The sequence below is a fragment of the Diorhabda sublineata genome, chromosome 10 (genome assembly GCF_026230105.1).
Source record: "Diorhabda sublineata isolate icDioSubl1.1 chromosome 10, icDioSubl1.1, whole genome shotgun sequence".
Lineage (NCBI taxonomy): Eukaryota > Metazoa > Arthropoda > Insecta > Coleoptera > Chrysomelidae > Diorhabda > Diorhabda sublineata.
In genome coordinates this window covers 12,202,945-12,222,094 of record NC_079483.1, presented here as the reverse complement: position 1 = coordinate 12,222,094, position 19,150 = coordinate 12,202,945, and the positions used below count along the sequence as shown (strand labels likewise).

The 19,150-nt window shown below is 31.9% G+C and overlaps 1 protein-coding gene across 3 annotated transcripts; it reads right to left on the bottom strand.

Annotated features, from left to right (window-relative positions):
- Positions 1–50: 50 nt before the first annotated feature.
- On the bottom strand, positions 51–15,561 carry LOC130449550 (protein cramped). 3 transcript variants are annotated; one of them, XR_008910459.1, is made up of 6 exons: positions 14,774–15,529; positions 11,940–12,209; positions 9,389–9,800; positions 7,536–8,094; positions 3,686–4,486; positions 51–2,468 (listed from the first exon to the last, which is right to left on the bottom strand). XR_008910459.1 is itself a non-coding variant. In XM_056787444.1 (6 exons), exons 1-6 carry the CDS (start codon positions 15,442–15,444, stop codon positions 3,954–3,956), a joined length of 2,388 nt encoding a protein of 795 aa, XP_056643422.1. In that variant the 5' UTR covers positions 15,445–15,561; the 3' UTR covers positions 51–3,953. The 3 variants fall into 3 exon arrangements, 2 of the variants coding, with proteins under 2 accessions (XP_056643422.1, XP_056643421.1); XM_056787444.1 differs by having other exon boundaries at positions 51–4,486; positions 7,536–7,988; positions 8,046–8,094; positions 14,774–15,561; XM_056787443.1 differs by having other exon boundaries at positions 51–4,486; positions 14,774–15,561.
- Between the last annotated feature and the right edge of the window lie 3,589 nt (positions 15,562–19,150).

The window sequence follows — 19,150 nt, the reverse complement described above, 5'->3', positions numbered from 1 at the left end:
GAAGAAGGAAGATATATGACCCCCCTGGAAGGAAAAATAAAATGTGTTACTAATATATATTTTCGATTTACTATGTTAGTTTCATATCCATTATACAAACATTCACAAAGTAAAAAAACCTGTGAATAAATATTGAACTTAACTGTTCTGTATGTGATTTTTCTAATGTTACAAAAAACCTTACTTGCTACAACTTTTTTCTCGATATTTTTATATTTATTTTGGTTCAATTGACTATAATATGCTATTATTCAACTTTTTTTAACAGCAACATTTTTTTCCCTACAAATGTTATAACAATAAATTTATCCTAATCAATTTAAGACACTAAAATTCAATTTCCATTCAATGTAACAAATCAATAATTTGAATTTCTCTCAATTTTTCATAATACACAGTCATATTGATGTACCGAATAAAATGCTTATGATGATGATATAAACCAATCAAAGTTGACTATAATTTCACGGGAAAAGTGTCGAATAAATTAATAAAAAAACAAGGTTAAATTCTGCGGGAAATAAAAAATTTTACATACTTCGCGGGATTTAAGTATATTTAAAAATATTGAACCAGTCTAGCCCTATATCTAGTTTACATATATGACATCATAAATTCATATACACTATACGAGGGTTACTACTTAAGTTTAGAGATATGGCAACATTGATGTAAATATAAGATGTGTCAAGTCTGACAGTGCCATCATAACGATTGACATTTTTAAAGGTGAACGTACTCTGAAAGTGTTATACGAGTGCTATTTGAATTGTTTACAGATATTACTACCATTAATCTTGGTCAAAAAATAGAATAGCATTTTCGTGCAATGATGTTCTACGACTTTCGCCGTGGATTAAACCAACAGCAGTGTGCCGATCAACTCGCTTCTATTTTAGTAATGAAGCACCTTCTCTAGTCAATGTGTTTGGCTCGTTTTCCGATTTCCATCGTGGTCGCACTCCACTACAGGATGAATTTCGTGAAGGTCGTCCAAAATTGGCTGTTGTGCCAGAAGAAATCGATGCGGAGCGTTAACTAATATTGCAAGATCGTCATGTGACATACCGTGAGATTGAGGTGTACTTGGACATTGATTCCACTCGCATACATTCAATATTGGAGGAACATTTGGCTATTAAAAAGATTTGTTCGAGTTGTATATCGCATAATTTGATAACCGCTCAAACAAATGCTGAAAAAATTAATCGCGATGCAACAACATTTAGTTGCTAGAAGTATTCAAAAAATCAGAAAAATCAATCGCAGAAGACGAATCATTCTTCTACTACGACAATGCGAGCTCTCACTTGATTTATTCTACATCTGAAGAAGTGGTTGATGCGTTCAAATCGCATGTTTTGGAGGTACCTCAATCGGAATGAAAAAAATGCTTCGACAATTGGTTCATACTCAAGCAAAAGTGTATTGATCTTGGAGAAATTATATGGTTAACATACTATAACATCTTCCTGTATAAATATGTGCATCCAACGCCTCGCCCCTCACATGTCCGACACAAGGACGTGAAATGCCTGTTTCGGATATGGCACATCAGATCAAAACTTTATCTACAAATTCACATTTCCCGTCATTAGGACAATTTGCTACATCATCCGTGTAAAATCCATCGTTGTCTTCAATATCTGAATGTGATAAGGTTAAATATTTTTCCTCTTCCATAATCAAAACTATATTCTCTGTGAAATGACGTCTTCTATATGCACAGCATATTGAAACTCTGCATAACTGATCTTCAGTATATTTTGGACATTTTTCCTTCTCCTATGTTTAACACCCTTTCTCTATTGTTCTCGTTTGATAGTCATGTGGAAAACCCGAAATCGGCGAGCCAACCTTCGAGTTGGTATTCCTAATTTGTCTTTTGCACATACCACCAATCTATTTGATTCGGCAGTAGTCCTTGTTCACTTATTGTTTTATAAATGGTCGAAATTACAATTGTCTGCTCTCTATATTTATTCAAAATGTCAGTTGTTGACAACCGTCCAACTAAACTGTAGTTACTTCTTCGGATATCTAACTTATACGCCATAACTAAGTTAAAAATTGATGAAAACGAAAATGACGTATGAAAATTGAAACATTATAAAATCTGTGTTTTCTATGGCAACTAGATTTACTCAGAATTAAATTCAATGCAACGAATTTTTTCTGAAAACTTTTGTTACATACGTTAAATTTAATCTATTGTTGCTATTTTCATAACCTAAAAATATATAACAATTCAACATATATGGTATTCTTGAGGTGCACGAGGCCCCGGAAGGGCGACGCCGCGCGAGAGCCATCTCTTCAACAGTAATGACAATTGATTTACACTGTAGTATTGTGCACTGTTTTGTGCAAAAAAAGAAAACTTCAAACTTTCTGAAACTCTCTTGGGCAGCGGATAGTACCAATTCGCAACAAACAACACTGTACCTCTTCAAAGCATTCGCGCACTCCTAACAATTATGAAAACAAACAGTTACTTAAAATTTTTATACCTTACTGTATCGGGTGTCCCAATAAGAATGGCTCTCGGCCATATCTCTGGAACCGTTTATAGTACAGCTTCGGGAAAAAAAATTTATAATAAAAGTTACAAAATTGAAAAACCTGGAAATTATATACAGAGTTGTCGGTCTACCACCAGAGGGCATAGTTAAATACCAAAAATCATAAATTTCTTCTTCGTTTGTAAGAATCATTTTAGATATAACCTTTAAGTAAATTTTATATCGTATTTAATGCACAAAAATCGCAATGACACGTAAATGAACAAATTACTTGTGTCAAATTAATTTGACACAAGACATATCTTTTTGCTTGGTTTTTTTCATGGCCCACTACTTGTTTTTATATATTTCTATTTTAACTTCCATAATGCAGTTTCCCGGTGACAGCATAAGTAATATTGACATAATAATTGGAACTATTATTAATAGAACAAGGAAAGACAATTTTGAGTCAAAAAATGTTAAAACCCGTTCAGTCAACCCGAAGTAATTTATGTTTAAAGGAAAATGCTTAAAATTTACACATTTCTTAGGATATCTCGTAGTACGAAAAAGATATCGACATGCGGTTTTCGCTATTCTGTTGCTAGTTTGGTCTACTTTTATATTCCTTAATTAAAACTGCATGTTTCCATTCAACATTTTTCAAGGATTTCAAAAAAATAAATAAATAGCTCCCTCTAGCGTATACATTACTCATTAGGTTGTTTCAAAATTATAACTATTACATTGGTAGAAAGGAGCTCTCTTCAAAAAGACTAAGTTTGCATAGATAGGTTAAGTAGCACTGGACTTAAAGGCGTTTTTTCATAATAAATTTCACGCTTTCCCCCACCTATTATTCGAAGAGATAGATTAAAACTTGTAAAATCAAATATACGCTGAATTTCTTGAGGAATACGATAATCATAGTTTAAATGCATCTTAATTAGGCAAAATTTGTAAATCATTCATTTTATAATTTTTGGTATTTAATTACGCCCTCTGACGGTAGACCTACAAATCTGTAAATAATTTCTAGGTTTTTCTCGAGGTCACTTTTGTTATAATTTTTTTTCCCGAATACTATAAACAATTCCCGAGATATGGCTGAGAGCCATTCTTATTGAGACACCCGATTTATCAATGCCTCTTGTGAAAAATGAAAATGTGGTAGCCCTTACTTTAGAAGAAAAACATCTGGATTAAAATCCCAATTCTGCAGCTATTATAAATGACTTATTTTGAATAAGAAACGAGAAAGTCTATTTTCATTAATGCCACAGTTAAAATAGGATATAATATAAAAGAATGATTTATGTTTGATTGTTGGAGCCTAATTCAGTAATCCAACAAGTACTAATATTCTCGATCAACAAAAAATTACGTCCACTATTCAATATGACTCGATCCTTTTCTATAAATCACTACTTCCTCTATTTAAACAAGTGTTCAACCCAGTTCACATTTTGTATCTCTTGCTACTTCAGCCGCTAAATCGGCAAAACTTGCAGAAAAGTCCACGCTATTTTGGGTCAACATTGAATGTAATTGTGCATCAACATCTTGAAACATTCGAGAGTCCTCATTTATTATAATACTAGTACTAGTCTTCACAGGAGATTCCAAATGACCTAGTAAACTGCTTAATGAATAATCTTCCACTTCAGAATTTATCCATTGATCGGTTTCATTTAAAATTCTAGTAGGACTGACGGGTTTTATGTCTATACTAGAATTATTGAAATTTTCCACTGATATTTCTTCAGATTTATTTGAAAAATCGGTGTTAGACGTTGAAGTGGACGGCTGTTCGTTGGAATTGAATATATTGGAGGTCGTAGCAACTTTTTTTGGATCAGGTGGTTTTGGATTGTCTTTTGAAATTATATTCATTCTGACAATCTGATGACCACTTCCGACATTGTTGGGAAGAATTGGTAGTTTCCTTTCGACTACCACTTGTTTTGATCGAGGACGGCGACCTAAAAAATAATGGGGAACATTATTAAACGATACATACAACATAAAATAAAGGACACGTTGCGAAACATTAAATTAATTGAGATGTCCTATCTGGGATATCCCATCTCGAAATTCAATTATACAAATATATAGGTAAAGAAACAAATTTAATTAAAAGGAGTATCCTAATCAGAGGAAATAAACACCAGCTAAAGGTGTTCAATAATGGTATTGATCATTGAACTGAGCTGAGCTTATTTAACACCGTTCCGAAGTTTATATTGGTAGAGTGACGTTTCAGATTTAGATTTAACATTCTACAAGCTTCCAGATTACTCTGTGACGTCTCGTCTTGAAATTTATGGAAAATACCACTTAAGATAGTAACAAAAAGAAAATCGGAACTATCTCGAACACTATTTAAAAATCATCCCCTGTTGTTTTGTAGTACCTTATGGTTTATTCACTTAAACATGATATTATTATATATAATTTCTAGCACAATTGTCCACAAATTAGATCTATCGATGTAGATTATGACACCACCCTGTTTATTTATTTAGTTTAGCGCAAATAAAATATAATTATTATAATAAATTAATATGAAAAATTCAATGTGTACCAGAACAATAACTTTGATTATTACAATACAAGAAAGCATATTTTGTATCATAAACTAACATATGGAGGGTCCATATTTCCTTCAGCTTCATGATTTCTTGCTCATAAAATTTCTGGTACTTATCAGTGAAAAGCTGCATCTGTTGCGATTAAAGGTCATCGTCATTTGTGAAAGTTTGACAATTCAAACAATTCTGCAAACTTCGAAATAAATGGAAATCAGATAGTACCAGATCAGGGCTGTATGGGGGATGTGGCATCACTTCCCAGCCAAGCTCCAATAGTTTTTCACGAGTTGCCAAAGATGTGTGAGGCCATGCAATTATCAAGGTGGAACACTAAACCTTTCCTATTTGACAATTAAGTCCGATTACCTTTGATTGCTCCAGTTTCATTAATTATTGACAGTAAACATCAGAATTGATCGTTTGTTTCCTTGGAAGCAGCTCAAAAAACATCTTTGTAATCTCACCAAACTGACAGCATGAGCGTTTTTTATTGTTATTCAGCTTTCGATTTGGTTTGTAGGGTTCATCGTGTTTTCGAACTATGTGACTGTACAGGACCCATTTATCATCATCAGTGATGATTCTTTTCAAGAAAGAGTCGGTTTTTTCACTAGCCCATGACATTTGAAGTGTTTTTCAATTGTTGTGTGCGATACATGTAGCCTCTTCGCAACCTCTCGAACAATTATATGATGATCCTCTTCAATTATGACTTTGATTTGATCATCATCAACTTCCGTAAGCCGACCAGAAGATTGCAATCATCTCAGAGGGAAAAATCTCCAGGATGGAATTTTTTTATACCAATTCATACACGTACGCTCTATTGAAACACATTTATCCATAAGAGACATTGTAACACATTAAGATGTAAATTGCAGCTAAGTCTATCTATCACCGTAATAATAATAATAATAAAGAAAAATATGCCCTGAAAAGAATATTATAATAATGATAACTAAATGTACACGACATGTAAATGCTGTGACATAATAATGCATAAAAACATAATATCTATCATAAATATAAAACTTATTTTTGTGTGTTAAGTATTTTATAGGGAATGTGCATATTTGTTATTACACATACATATAAGTAATAATTGGAAATGTTTCAACATTTTGTCCCGTATGGAATATATTTCATAAAATTTTCAAGATTATACGTAAAACTCAAGTTGTAAATTAAAATATATCATTATTTTTCTAAAATAATACTCACAAGAATAATTCTGATACAACAAACGATTAAAATTATTAGCTTGTTTTATAAATTTAAAAATAATTATTTGTAAAGTGCAATAAAACAATGAAATAATAAACATATTTCAATATTAATGTATTTTTGAGATCATAAAAAGTTAACTTCAAAGTAGTTACTGTGAAGAAGTAATCAATGATCAAAAGAATAACACAATAGACCCCATTGTGGCCAAGGAGAAGAGGCAGGCCGAGAAAGACTGGGAGAAACGAAACAGAACAAGACTTAAGAGCACTTAACATGGATAACTGGAGGGCAAAACAAGAAGAAAACAAAATTAGAAAACGAGGAGTAATTCACTTCAAAAAAGGATTTTAAAGCACTACAAGCGATTGCCATAATCCAAAGGATTGAAAGGTTTGATGATGATGAAAGAAGTAATCTCTTTAACCTCTGCAGTTTAAACCTGCATAACTTTACAACTAAGGGTCGAAAACATAATTGGAAGTGGTCAAAATGATCGTTTTGATTAGCACTTTAAGCTACTATGAGGTTTTTTTTAAATTTATATAAAACACTTATAAACAAATAACGGTGCTTTTTTTATGAAAATTTGTATATTTAAACTTCTGTAACTTTTTAACAGATAATATTAAAAAGATCTACCACATCTCATTCTGAAGCTCAAGCTTTGCAATAATTTTCCATTATATTGGAGATAACTTTTTAAATATTGATTTATTAAAACATCTTTTTCATTTGAAATTTTTTTTTATCTCTCTTTGTTTAAAGATTTATAGCTATATAAACAATTAAATTGTTTAAAACAAATTACTCGACCAGATTTGGGCTCAGCTGCCATATTAGTAGTGTTCCAAAAGAAAATAACCTGTCACTAAACAACAAAACTCGCTGCTGTCTAACAGATTTTATTAGAATTAGTTCATTATTCCACTGTTTCTTATAGTTGATAGATGTTACAGCGTTACTAATTCAAAAATGACAAAAAGTGAACTTGGTCTACTTCTAATCTGAGCCCTCCATATATGAGTAATACCGAATCAATAAAATAAACTGATAAATATACTTGATATCAAATCATTTATTTATTGTGACATTCTACCACCCCTATCTCAGAAATTAACATACAGTTTTGTTTATTGTACTGAATTTTCAATTTTCAAGTGGAGCTTATTTGTTATAATATTCCGAGCCACTTGCTAATAAAATGTTAACATACCTTTCTTATTGTAATAACCTGGTGTAAGGCTTTGTATTGAGTCAATTTTGGAAACAAAATGTGAAGCATTAGCTTGGTAGAATGAAGTACCAGGCAACTTAGGTTGCACGTAAGGGGTCGGCCTCACAAATTCTCGGGGATTTTCGAAAATATGTTCACCATTTGCCCCTTTCTCGTCAGTATCTTCAGAACACTTATCAATATCGGTTAGAATTTTCCTTATCTTTGATTCGACGTCTCTTTTTAATTGAGCGTTATTCTTAGTACCACAAACGTGACCGCAAGGACACTTGATGATATTTTTTCTATAATGAAGTTTAGCGACTGATAATAGTTTTAGAAGTGGTTCACTTAGATCCAAATTTTGACCGTAATTCGGAGTATCGGAAATATCTGGTTCCAGCTTATTATTTAATTCAGATTCTGGTATTGGTTCTGGATCCCAGCTGTATTCTAGAACAAGTTTTGAATTACTGCCACACATTAAATAGATTTCTCCCATAGTTATACTTTCGCTATTTTTTATTGTCCAACCTCTTCTCAACGTTTCAATTCTTTCCTAGAAACACAAACAATTTGTAAACTTTGGTTTATACGTATACAAAGGGCATTCATATTTTACCATATAATAACCTTAAAAGAAAAACACATAACTGATTGATGTCTCTCCTTTTTTTAATGACTATTGTTTAAGAAAGACAGAATTATAAGTTTGATATACTCTATTAGTCAGATTTAGTCAGCATTTTTAAATGATGATAAATAATTTTGACGAATGAAAGTAAAATCAAAAAAGTGCTGCGATAGACAGAAAACTATCAAGTTGTGCAATATTTCAGAAAAACTCAAACATATCGTGCTTGCTGAAAAGAAATACAATCGATACTCACGTGGAGTTTAATCGTAATCTGTCATCTTAATCGGTTTTGAGATTTATACAATGGGTCTTGAAATGAACATCACTAAAGGAACTGTTACTAAAAATAGTAATCTAGCAGAGCTAGACACTCACGAATCCATTCATATTATTATGTCTCAGGACGAAATTCTAAAAAGTTAGTGGGATCAAAACACCATAAGAGAAATGAATAGAAATGACATTAAATGGTACACGGATAGTTCTAAAACAGCAGACAGAACAGGAATAGGAGTGTAAGGGTCTAGAACCAAACACTCTGAAAGCCTGGGCAACACACCAAGAATTTTTCAAGCAGAAATATATGCAATTGAAAAATGTATCCAGTTCAATTTAGATCGGAACTATAGCAAACATCATTGTTTGAATGCTATGCAGCCATTATAGTTCTAAGCTCCAATATTATAAAATCAAAACTAGTTTCGGAATGAAATAAGAAAATGACAAAAAACTAAGGAGTATTGAAGATAATTTTACATCTGATGTTCACCCAACAGATATTCAAGAGTAATTTGAAAATTAATGTGAAGGACAGCAATTTTTAATCGGGTTAATAAACGTTAACATCTATGTGGCAGTTAAGCTTACCACCAACATATGAATCACTACACGTTTTTTCGAATAAGTAGTTTTATTTGTTAAGTTTTAAATTTTTTTAATGATAGTTCTGTTGTATCAAGACTCCCGTAAAGTCTATCAATACTGCTTTAATATAAGAGGCTTGATACACTTTACATCACAAAAAAAGTTAAAGGCTAAGTATTTACAGCTGATTACAGTACTTATTTGTAAAATGTCAAATTCTTTCATGTGAATCGTTTAGAACTAGTATTTTTGAGTTAATTGAAAAGCGTACCGACCCTCCCTAGTCTACCCTAATTTGAATATAGTGAATATTGCTTCAATATTAAAATATAATAGTAAAAATTTTACATACCTGTCTCTCTAATTTTTCAGTGTTGTCATTATCAATCGCCGTTTTATCATCCTGCACTTTAACTTCTTCTGTATTGTGTTCACTCGATTCCGATTTTTTACTAGTTTCCTTGCTAGCATCTTTAGTGGTCTCATTGCTAGTCTCATTTTCAGCAGCCACTATATTATCACAGACATCTTCCTCAACGTTAACTCCATTTTTTTGCAATTTTTCACTAGCACTATCTGTTCTAGATCTGCCACCTTTTTTCGTAGTTTTGTTAATAATTTTGTAGTTATCACAATTACGATATGCTTTGTAGTTTGACATCAACCGGTTTTCGTATGAATTAAAACACATACTTTGACGAGAAAAATATTCTCCAAGGCTTATAGAGGGAACTTCTATCTTACAATCTACAGGAGGCGTAATCCTAAAATTTGAAGTATCGGGAAAAAATTATATATTCAGTATAAAAGGAGAAGGTAACTTTGTTATAATTTTTAGCATATATAAGTGAATTGAACAAGCTCAATTCAATCTAAAGGAAAAAATGATCAAGGCTCGGAAAGGCAAAGGGATAGAAGTGAAGTTAAAAAGACTAATTGTAATGATAATGAATGAATTAAAAGCAAATGTTACCGTACAGAAGAAACTGAAGACTTCACAATTTGTAAAGAACTTAGACAAGGTGATTGGGTACATGCAACATTATTTGAGGTGCCTAGAATCAAAAACCGCCAAGTCCACATTTTTTCTAAGTTGAGTTTGATATTGTTTCTTATAGATTTTTCCATGCTGAATTTAGTACAACTGTTATTTTGTAGCAAATCCCGCCACATCCTAATGTATTTTGAAGGCAGAGTTGAGGTTTAGTTGCGAATAAATAAACTACAACTCGTTTTAAAAGAATTAATTTTGTACCCGTTTGGAGACATTTAACTAACTATGTTATGATATTATAATTATTGCAGGAGTTCAGTATCTCACAAATTTATATGACATATCTGATCAACTTTAAACATTAATTCTATATATCTTTTAGAGTAATTTAAATCCGGAATTTATTAATCACACTAATTTATTTAATTTAAATAACTAAAAAAGAACAATATTTTAATTACAATAAAAACACATACATAATTCACAATGTATTGCCCTTAAATAGGGTAGGGGAACAAGAGTTATTTGAATCAAAATTTGTGATTTAACCCAACCCGTGTTGTAACCCCCTATCAAGTGATTTGAATTATAGTGTGCCGCCAATGATATTAATTTTCATAATATCTTCAAATTGTTGGTTTTTATCTGATCAATAATCTGTCAACTATTTATTGTGATCAATTTTTTTTATTTAATCCATTCTTAAATACTTTTGTGGTTTGAGTTGCTTCTCAATTTAAATGGTTTTCTTTGGAGTGGATCAGTCAAATTCTGATATGTCCAATGTATTTATTCAAATCCACAACATTACTTTTAATTTTGTCAATATAATGAATGTCAAATGTTTTCTACACTGTAAAACTTTCCTATAAAATTACCATTGTTTGCTAAACATATAATTGCTAAAATTACTAATCAGTGTGAACGAATTCAAATTATAATACAATTTCTGTACTAATTATTCTTCCCTAGAAAGCTTATCAAGCTTGTGTTTAATTTCTAGAAAAATTAGTAGGTATATAAATATATGGGATGTCAATAAATAGATTTTCATAAAAATTTGTCAATAATAAATTTGTTGTAATAAAATTTTTCTGGATAAAAAAATAATAAAAAAAACAAAATAAATGAAAAATCATTATGGCATATCTACAATGAAATATCTATAAAATTTCTAATAAAGGAATTCAAAAGTTCAAAAAAGTGTGGGAATATTCAATGCAAAAATCCTTCTCTTTAAAGATATACTTTTATAAAGTTAACTTTAATATAATTCTTGAAGTTTTCGATTTTAAAACATCTATTAAATACATTTTTAACATTGTTAAAGAATACATTTTGGTATATCCTAAAATAAAGAAAAAAACAGGTTTTCTGAGCTACAAGTCATAAAACTAGGTATAAGTTTAAATATATAATGGATAATACAAAACCCAAAATATATTAAGTTTAGGTAGTAGGTAGTTAGTTCTCTCTGATCCTCAACATTGTAAGGACATACCTCCGAAATTCTAATAGAAATAATGAAATAAAATAATCTTCCAATTGATAAGGTATTTAGTTTTTTTTTTCACAGATACAAAGCTAATCCATAATCCCAACAAAAATTGTCAATAATAGCATAAATAAAATTCAATTAATAAATTTTTACTTTATGTAGCATAAATCAATATAACAAAAATTTTTAATATTACAATATGTGATGCGCATTTTACAAACACTGGCTGACATAGATGATTAACAAAGACTGAAATAAATGATGTTTACAGAATTGGTAAGCAAAGATAGAAGTTTTCTCGATTTTTCTTTCCATCATCTCAGTTGTGTTTTTGAGCATCTTGTTAGAATTTTGTAGTATTATCTAACTACAAGTAATTAGGATACCCTTAAATTGTATTGTACTACTTACCTTAAAAGTGGATTGAGCCGTTCCTTATTAATTTGAATTTCCTGCTCTGTGGGTATAGAGTTAATAGTAATAGATGTAGAAATTAAAGCTTTGTCATAAACATTTGCTTCCACGCTCTTCCATCTTTTACTCAAGCAATCTATCAAGGAACTCAATCTTTTTTGTAGAGGCATATAAGTTTTCAATCTTGGATTCTGGGCAACACTTTGAACTTTCAGGAATGATGCCATATCCTTAGGCCGTAGTTCTACTGTCAATCTATTTGGAAGTCTACAAAAATTACACATTTTATTTAGAAATCATATTGAAAATAAAAACAAATTTCAACTGTTTTCTGTATAGATTTTTTTTAATGTATATAGACAAAACAATAAAGGATCCAAGCTATTCTTCCAAAGGATACTTACATACATATACCAATAAGTGAAAAATAAAAATTGGAATATCTTTGAACATTAGCAAATGAAACTACTGAAGTTAGTGAATGTTAATGGGCTTATAACAGTGAAGATTGTATACAGTAATATATACTAGACTAGAATACAGACCTGGACTTAATCCAAATAGAATAGAAATATTAAGGCACAATAAAATAGCTAGACAAGTTTGGTCTGCCCGGGTAAGTGTTGGGGGCTAACTGAATAGGTGCCTAACGTAGCTGAAACTCGTTAAGGCGCATTAAGCAAAGGAATGAATAATAAAAGAGAAAAGGACGACATGGTAACAATAAAAGGAATTTTTTTACAGATAAAAGAAAGTCTCAAGAGCATGAAAGAAAAAATAGACAGAAATGCATATATTATTATAGATAAATTAAAACAAGAATTTCAAAGGCTTAATCAAATAAGTAAAGCAAGAAAAAATACTGGGAAATGTACAGAGAGAAATGAGGTGCAATAATATAATAATTTTAGGAATCAGAGATAAGTGAAATGAAAGCTAACAAAAACTAAAGGAAAAAATCCATATCATGATGAGAAAATAGAAGTAAGAGTCGACCTGAAAGCTGATTTAGACGAATGTAACAGAATAAGAGAATTTAAAACAAACAAAAAAGAGACCAATTATAATTAAAATAAAAAAATGGAACAAAAAATTAGAAATGATGAAACAAAAAACTGAAAGGTATCAATATATGGATTAATGAAGACTATTCAAAATACAAATAGAAAGAAAAAGGTTGTTACCTCAGGAAGAATAAGGAATGCCAGGCTCAAATTTTAAAAATTAATTGTATGGAACAGAGGCATATATGGAGGAAAAGGACCACAAGAAAGTGCAGCTAGTGCTCTTTACCCAGAAAAAAGAGGAATGGAGAGAAGAAGTGAAAAAACTAGTAATTAAAGAAAAGAACATAGATATAATGAAAGTCGACAAAGTAATAAAATTGCTAATAGCTAAGGGTAAAAACAAGAAAAAATAATGGAAGGATACAGTGAGAATGACATCATGGAATATCAGGACAATGCGGACAATGGGAAAAATGTAGGAAATTGCAAAAGAAATGTTAGAATATAAAATAGACATATTGGCACTCCAAGAAATAAGAGGAGAAGATAAACAAGGTAAGAACAGTACCGGTTTTATGATCGACAAAAGGATGATAAGAAATGTACTAGAATATGAAGTTATAAGTGACATTACAAGGGATTAAAAGAGTCTTGAAGACACATTAAAAAACTTGAAGAGAGGCAGAAAGAAGGGGATGGAAAATAAATCAGAGAAAGACAAAATATATGGAAATTGAAAGAAAGAAGCAAGTTCACAAACAAGAAACAGTAAAGGTAAATGACCTCTTCTTCAAAGTAGTCGACACCTTTAAGTAATTAGGAATAATTAAAAGCAACAAAAATGACACAAAGACAAGACAAAACAAAAAATTCATGCCGGATATAGGGCATATAATAATTACAAAATTATAATGCAGAACAAGAGAAAAAGCCGACCAAATAAATTAAGAATCTACAGGACTGTGATAAAACCAGTACTTACATACATCTATGAAACTATGAGACTAACAAACATAGACAAAGGACAACCAAGAATATATGAGAGGAGAATAATTAGGAAAATTCACGGTGAAAGTTAGAAATAATGAGTATAGACTTATGAACTTTGAAATTAAGAATATATTAGACAATGAGGATATAGTAAATAAAATTAAAACTAAAATAATTAAATGGTACAGACACATTAAAAGAATGGAAAAACGACAGGATACAAGCAAAATTACAGAATGGAGGCCAAACGAGAAAAGATTGCAAGGTAGACAAAAAAATATATGAGAAGATTAGATTGTATGAGATATGAAAAATCTAGGAATATGTGACTGGAACAAACAGATGCAGGACAGAAAGAAATGGAGAAGAATAGTTGAGACTTTGAAACCATGTGATAAACTGTAATTAAGTAGTGATAGAATGTAAGCTGACCACCCACAATAATACAGGGTCAAAAGAGCTCAATCTGAGTGGCTACAATTCTTAATAAGCACTCATAAGACCACTAGGTTTATGATATACTTTTCTCATTTTTTCTAAAAGCACTAAATCAAAACCTAATTCCAATGAAAAATCTTTTAGGCTGCAAACATTTCACATTTAATATAAGGAAATAAATATAATAATAATTGTATTCAATTAATTTTTAATTTTGTTTCTATTCATAGTAAATTTTTTGATGATTTGAAAAAAAAAGGTTTTTGAATAAAATGAAGTTTCTGTAATCCAGCTGTTGTTATTTTGCATTGAATCAAACAATATGTTAATTCGTTTAGAAAATGTTAAATTGAGAAAATAATTAACAGTAGAACATATTTCAACTCAAATATTTACCTTATTTCTTCATATTTATCATCCAATTGGTTCAATTTTCGTAGTGCTCTACAATATGGAGTCTTCACTTTGATAGACTTTCCTTTCACTCTTAATATAATTGATCCTTTGTAAATTAATTTATTAAGTTTAAGTAAATACTTCACATTGACCGAACCAAGTTTTTTTCTTAATTCTCCATAATTAATCAGACCATACAACTCTTGAGTTACTTTTTTAATTCCCTCAGAAAATTTCAAATATTTTGAAATTTTTTGCCAAGTTCTGTAGTACAAATGTCTAATTTGATCCTTAGTTTTGGCGAAATGGTCTGGTACACCCTTTTTTCTAAATTTATTGCTTATATAGAGCTGAATACTTTCAAAATCCTTTCCATATTCGTTCAATGCTTCAAAAAAAACATTTTTATCTTCAGAAGACCATAAAGGTCTAAAGCACTTCTTAGATTCTGGTTTTTCTTCTTTCTTTTCGGTTTTTTCGGGAACTACTGGTGCAGTCGAATCTAATTTCATTTTTTTAAATACTCTAGCACTTGATCTTAATTGTTGTCCCTTTGATTCAGGTACATCTGAAAGTGTTAACGAACCCAGAGGTTCCTCTTCTGTGTTACTTACAGCAACTATAGACTTTTCCTCTAAATTTATTTCTGATTTTATATCCATTTTATTCATTATCACTATTTTGTTGCTTTTTTAAAGAAATGACTCCGATTGCATCAAACTACGACAATAATTACTTTCACCAAATTTGTTTATATCATTCTTATTCGTAGTCACATGTCAATAGTCAATGTCTTGTCAACCATAAAAATTGTTGGGTCTCTACTTAGACAGTCCTTAGCGACGTGAGTTTTTATTTAAATAGAAATGTGATAATACAGTTAATAAAATGATAGTTCACCCTATAATATAGTTCAAAAAAGGTCATATTGAAACAATAAAACACCTATTGTGGGTCTTGAATTTTTAAAAAGTCCTATGTTGATTTGATTAGTAAAAACCCATTCGAGATAAGATGGTATATTAAACTACAAGTAACAAAAGCGAGTGGCCGAATAAACGAAAACTGGAATGGCCTTCTGTTACGAGTGTTTCATACAATTTTCTTTGTTGCGGCTTGTATTCACATCATTTACTTAAAGAAAAATTGTTAAAAATATACATTAGGGAAATTACACCGTAACGTAGGTGGTCGGTTGGAAGCACTGATTCATGTTTGACAGTTGATTTTGCAAATATTTGAATTTAAAAGTTTCCTTAAGTCATTCATTTTAAGGTTAGATCTTTTAAAGAAATTTCTTCATTGTAGATTTGTATATTTTGTCCATATTTCATGACTACATTTACTCTGTCTAAAAACTCATTATAATTATACAATAATACAAAAAAGTAAATAGTTACAGAAATAAATACGTAGGAAGACTCTTCGTGAACATATCGGCAAGTTGATAATGACTTGAAACGTGTTCCAGCTTGATTTGCTAATTCATGACTTTTTTCCCGTATGAAGCGCAACTCTATGTGCTTAGTTCGACGATGAAACTCTGGGCTCCAGATTAGTCTTATAGTAGTCATATTGCCAACAAGTAACGTTGGCAACCGAGACAACTTTGTTATTTCGTTCAGCAACCTCCTCAGTCACACTACTTCCTTGGCGCCTTCACTTGCAACCACATATTCAGCTTCATTTGTGCTTAATGCCACGATTGGTGGCTTGCGACTTATCTATGTAACGGCAGCTCCACCACAAGTAGTAACAAATCAATATCTTGAGCGTCGAGTCTCAGGGTCGTTTGTATAATCGGAATCAGTGGAGCACTCCTCCACAGTACAACAGACCATAATGTGAAGTCTCCTCCAAGTATTTAAAGATCCTTTTTACGGCTTCCCAGTCAGAACGATACAACACCTCTGAAACTATACTAACAGCATATGTTAAGTCTGGACGAGTAGTCATAGTTAGATAGAGCATGCTTCCAGCAGCTTGTCTATATCTTTTCCAATGGTGGTCCATTTTTGTCACGTGTCCATTTTTCAATCGAAATTTGAATCTATCATGTTGAACCTTCTTAAGATGTGTTTGGTGTAAGCCTCTGGATGCAAGAATATGGAACCGTGTACTTTTTTGAGATTCCATAAACTGAACAAACCTTTGGTTCCAACAGCGGGGTGACTGCTTCAGACCATAAAAGCTGCGCTTTAGCTTACATACTCGACCACTTCTATCCTCAACACCAGCTGGTTGATTCATGAACATATCCTCTTGAAGTCCAAGACCCAAATCATACCTTTAGCAGCAGTCAGATTCAGCAGAGCTCTCACTGTTTCAAATCGAGTAACAGTGCTGAAGGTTTGCTCAAACTCCACACTCTCCTCCTGGGTGTACCACTTTGCAACCAAACGGGCTTTATATCTGTTGACATCGCCATTCGCTTTGCGTTTGACTTTCAGCACCCATCGATTACCAACAACCTTCTGGCCTTCGAGTAGGTTAACGAGTATCATTTTCAGTCAATTAATTTAGCTCTTCCTGCATAGCTTGTTTCCATAAATTGCAATCATCTGACTCAAGCGCTTCTTTTATAGTGATGTCCCTTTCTATAATAAGCACATAATTATTAACAAGATATGAGGCCAACCGCCTAGTGCGGCTACTCCTGGGAAGCTAAGATGACTGTTCGACTGGCAATGTTCCCTCGTCTTTACTTGCTTCAACCTGATCAACTCCAGTTCCCGAAACAGAAATTCTGGATCCAGCTGAAGAATTTTCTTCGGAGGGTCCTGCAGGCACATTGAATTTCTGGCAGGGCACGTCTTCTGCCGCGGTTAAGACAATCGCGAGCCCAATGGTCTTCCTGGTAGAACTTGTAACACTTGGTCCGTCGACCCATTCACTGTTGGGAAGAAGTTTTCACACCGCTATCCCCACCATCACCATTATTCTGTGATGCACGTAAAGTATCATTGCCACTCCCTTTTTGCTTCATTCTGACAAGAAGTGCTACTTCAATTGATTCCTTGCTCGGCAGTCGCATTTCAATTAGTCTCAAACGTTCCGTTAAGCTATTGAGGGTTCTGTCTTGAATAGGAACACTCTCCCAGACACTTTTAAATTTAAACTATGGGGAGGAAGAGTTGACATGATCCGCCTCATCAATATTAATTCAGCCTGCTGCAGCCTCTTGAATTCGAACATTGAACTCATTGAAATCACGCTGAAAGCGCGCAACATGATTGACGATTCCATCCTGAACATGATTCCATAAGAAAAGAAAGATTTCAGAAGCCTATCAAATCTATGACTTGAGCTCAGCTCATACACAGAACTCAACTTGGCCCAAATATCCTTGGCCGTTTCAGAAGAAGTCGTGAGTTCCTCATTGGTAGCATTCAGCATATTCACCAAAAATAGATGAGCAAGCGAGTCCTTGGTTTCGAATTTATCCTTAAGCGAATCACTTTTTATTGCTTTAATGGACTCATCAACGTTTCCCAAAGTGGATTTTTGAAATTTTTAAAAAGAAAAAGCATAGGAAGCCAAATCTGGCGAAACAGTGACTCTCGTTTCGTATTATGTCAAAAAATCAATTACAATTATGCTGGAATTTGACGACGCTTTATCCTGTAAAAGTTGTAAATATCTATCATCATTTAATTTCTCTCTTATAGAATAGGGTTCTAACCAAACGTTCGGCTTTTGTGCAGATCCTTCTCATATCTCAAAACGAACACTAAAAGTATACAAAAATTTCATTCGAAACAATTTTGCATAAAAGTCTAATGACTTTTCACAAATTCGATATTCCGCTTATTTTTCTCAAGCCAAAATATTGATGATGTATTTTTTCAACGCGTTGATGACATTTTAATCTATTTTCTAATTATTGACATGTCTGTCCAAGGCGTCACAATTATTACAAGGTACTTGATTTATAATTTTTCTTTTGTTTTTTGCTGTTTCCAATTTTAGTTCAGTGAAATATTTGGGTACTGTTTTATAACCTTTATGATACTAATATTTGATATTCGTTTCTAATTTTGACAAACCATCATGAAAGGTTTCCGCTAAGACATTTTACAAGTGTGGGAACCGAAAGTAATTAAAGAAAATCAATATCCGGTTGTAGGCCGGTAGAATAGATGTTTTTATTTAGTTTCTTGTTTCAAATCCACAGAGTAATGTGTTAAGTCCATTATTACAGAGCTAAAAAATTTGAGAAACTGTATGAAACATGAATGTTGTTCGACTGGTTTAAAAGGATTCGTATTCGGAGCGTACGGAATGTTCAAAATTATAAAACTACATTCTTGTTAGGTATCTTTTCAGGATATGGATCAGGAATATAAAATAATATAAAGAGAATCAAAACACTTAAAC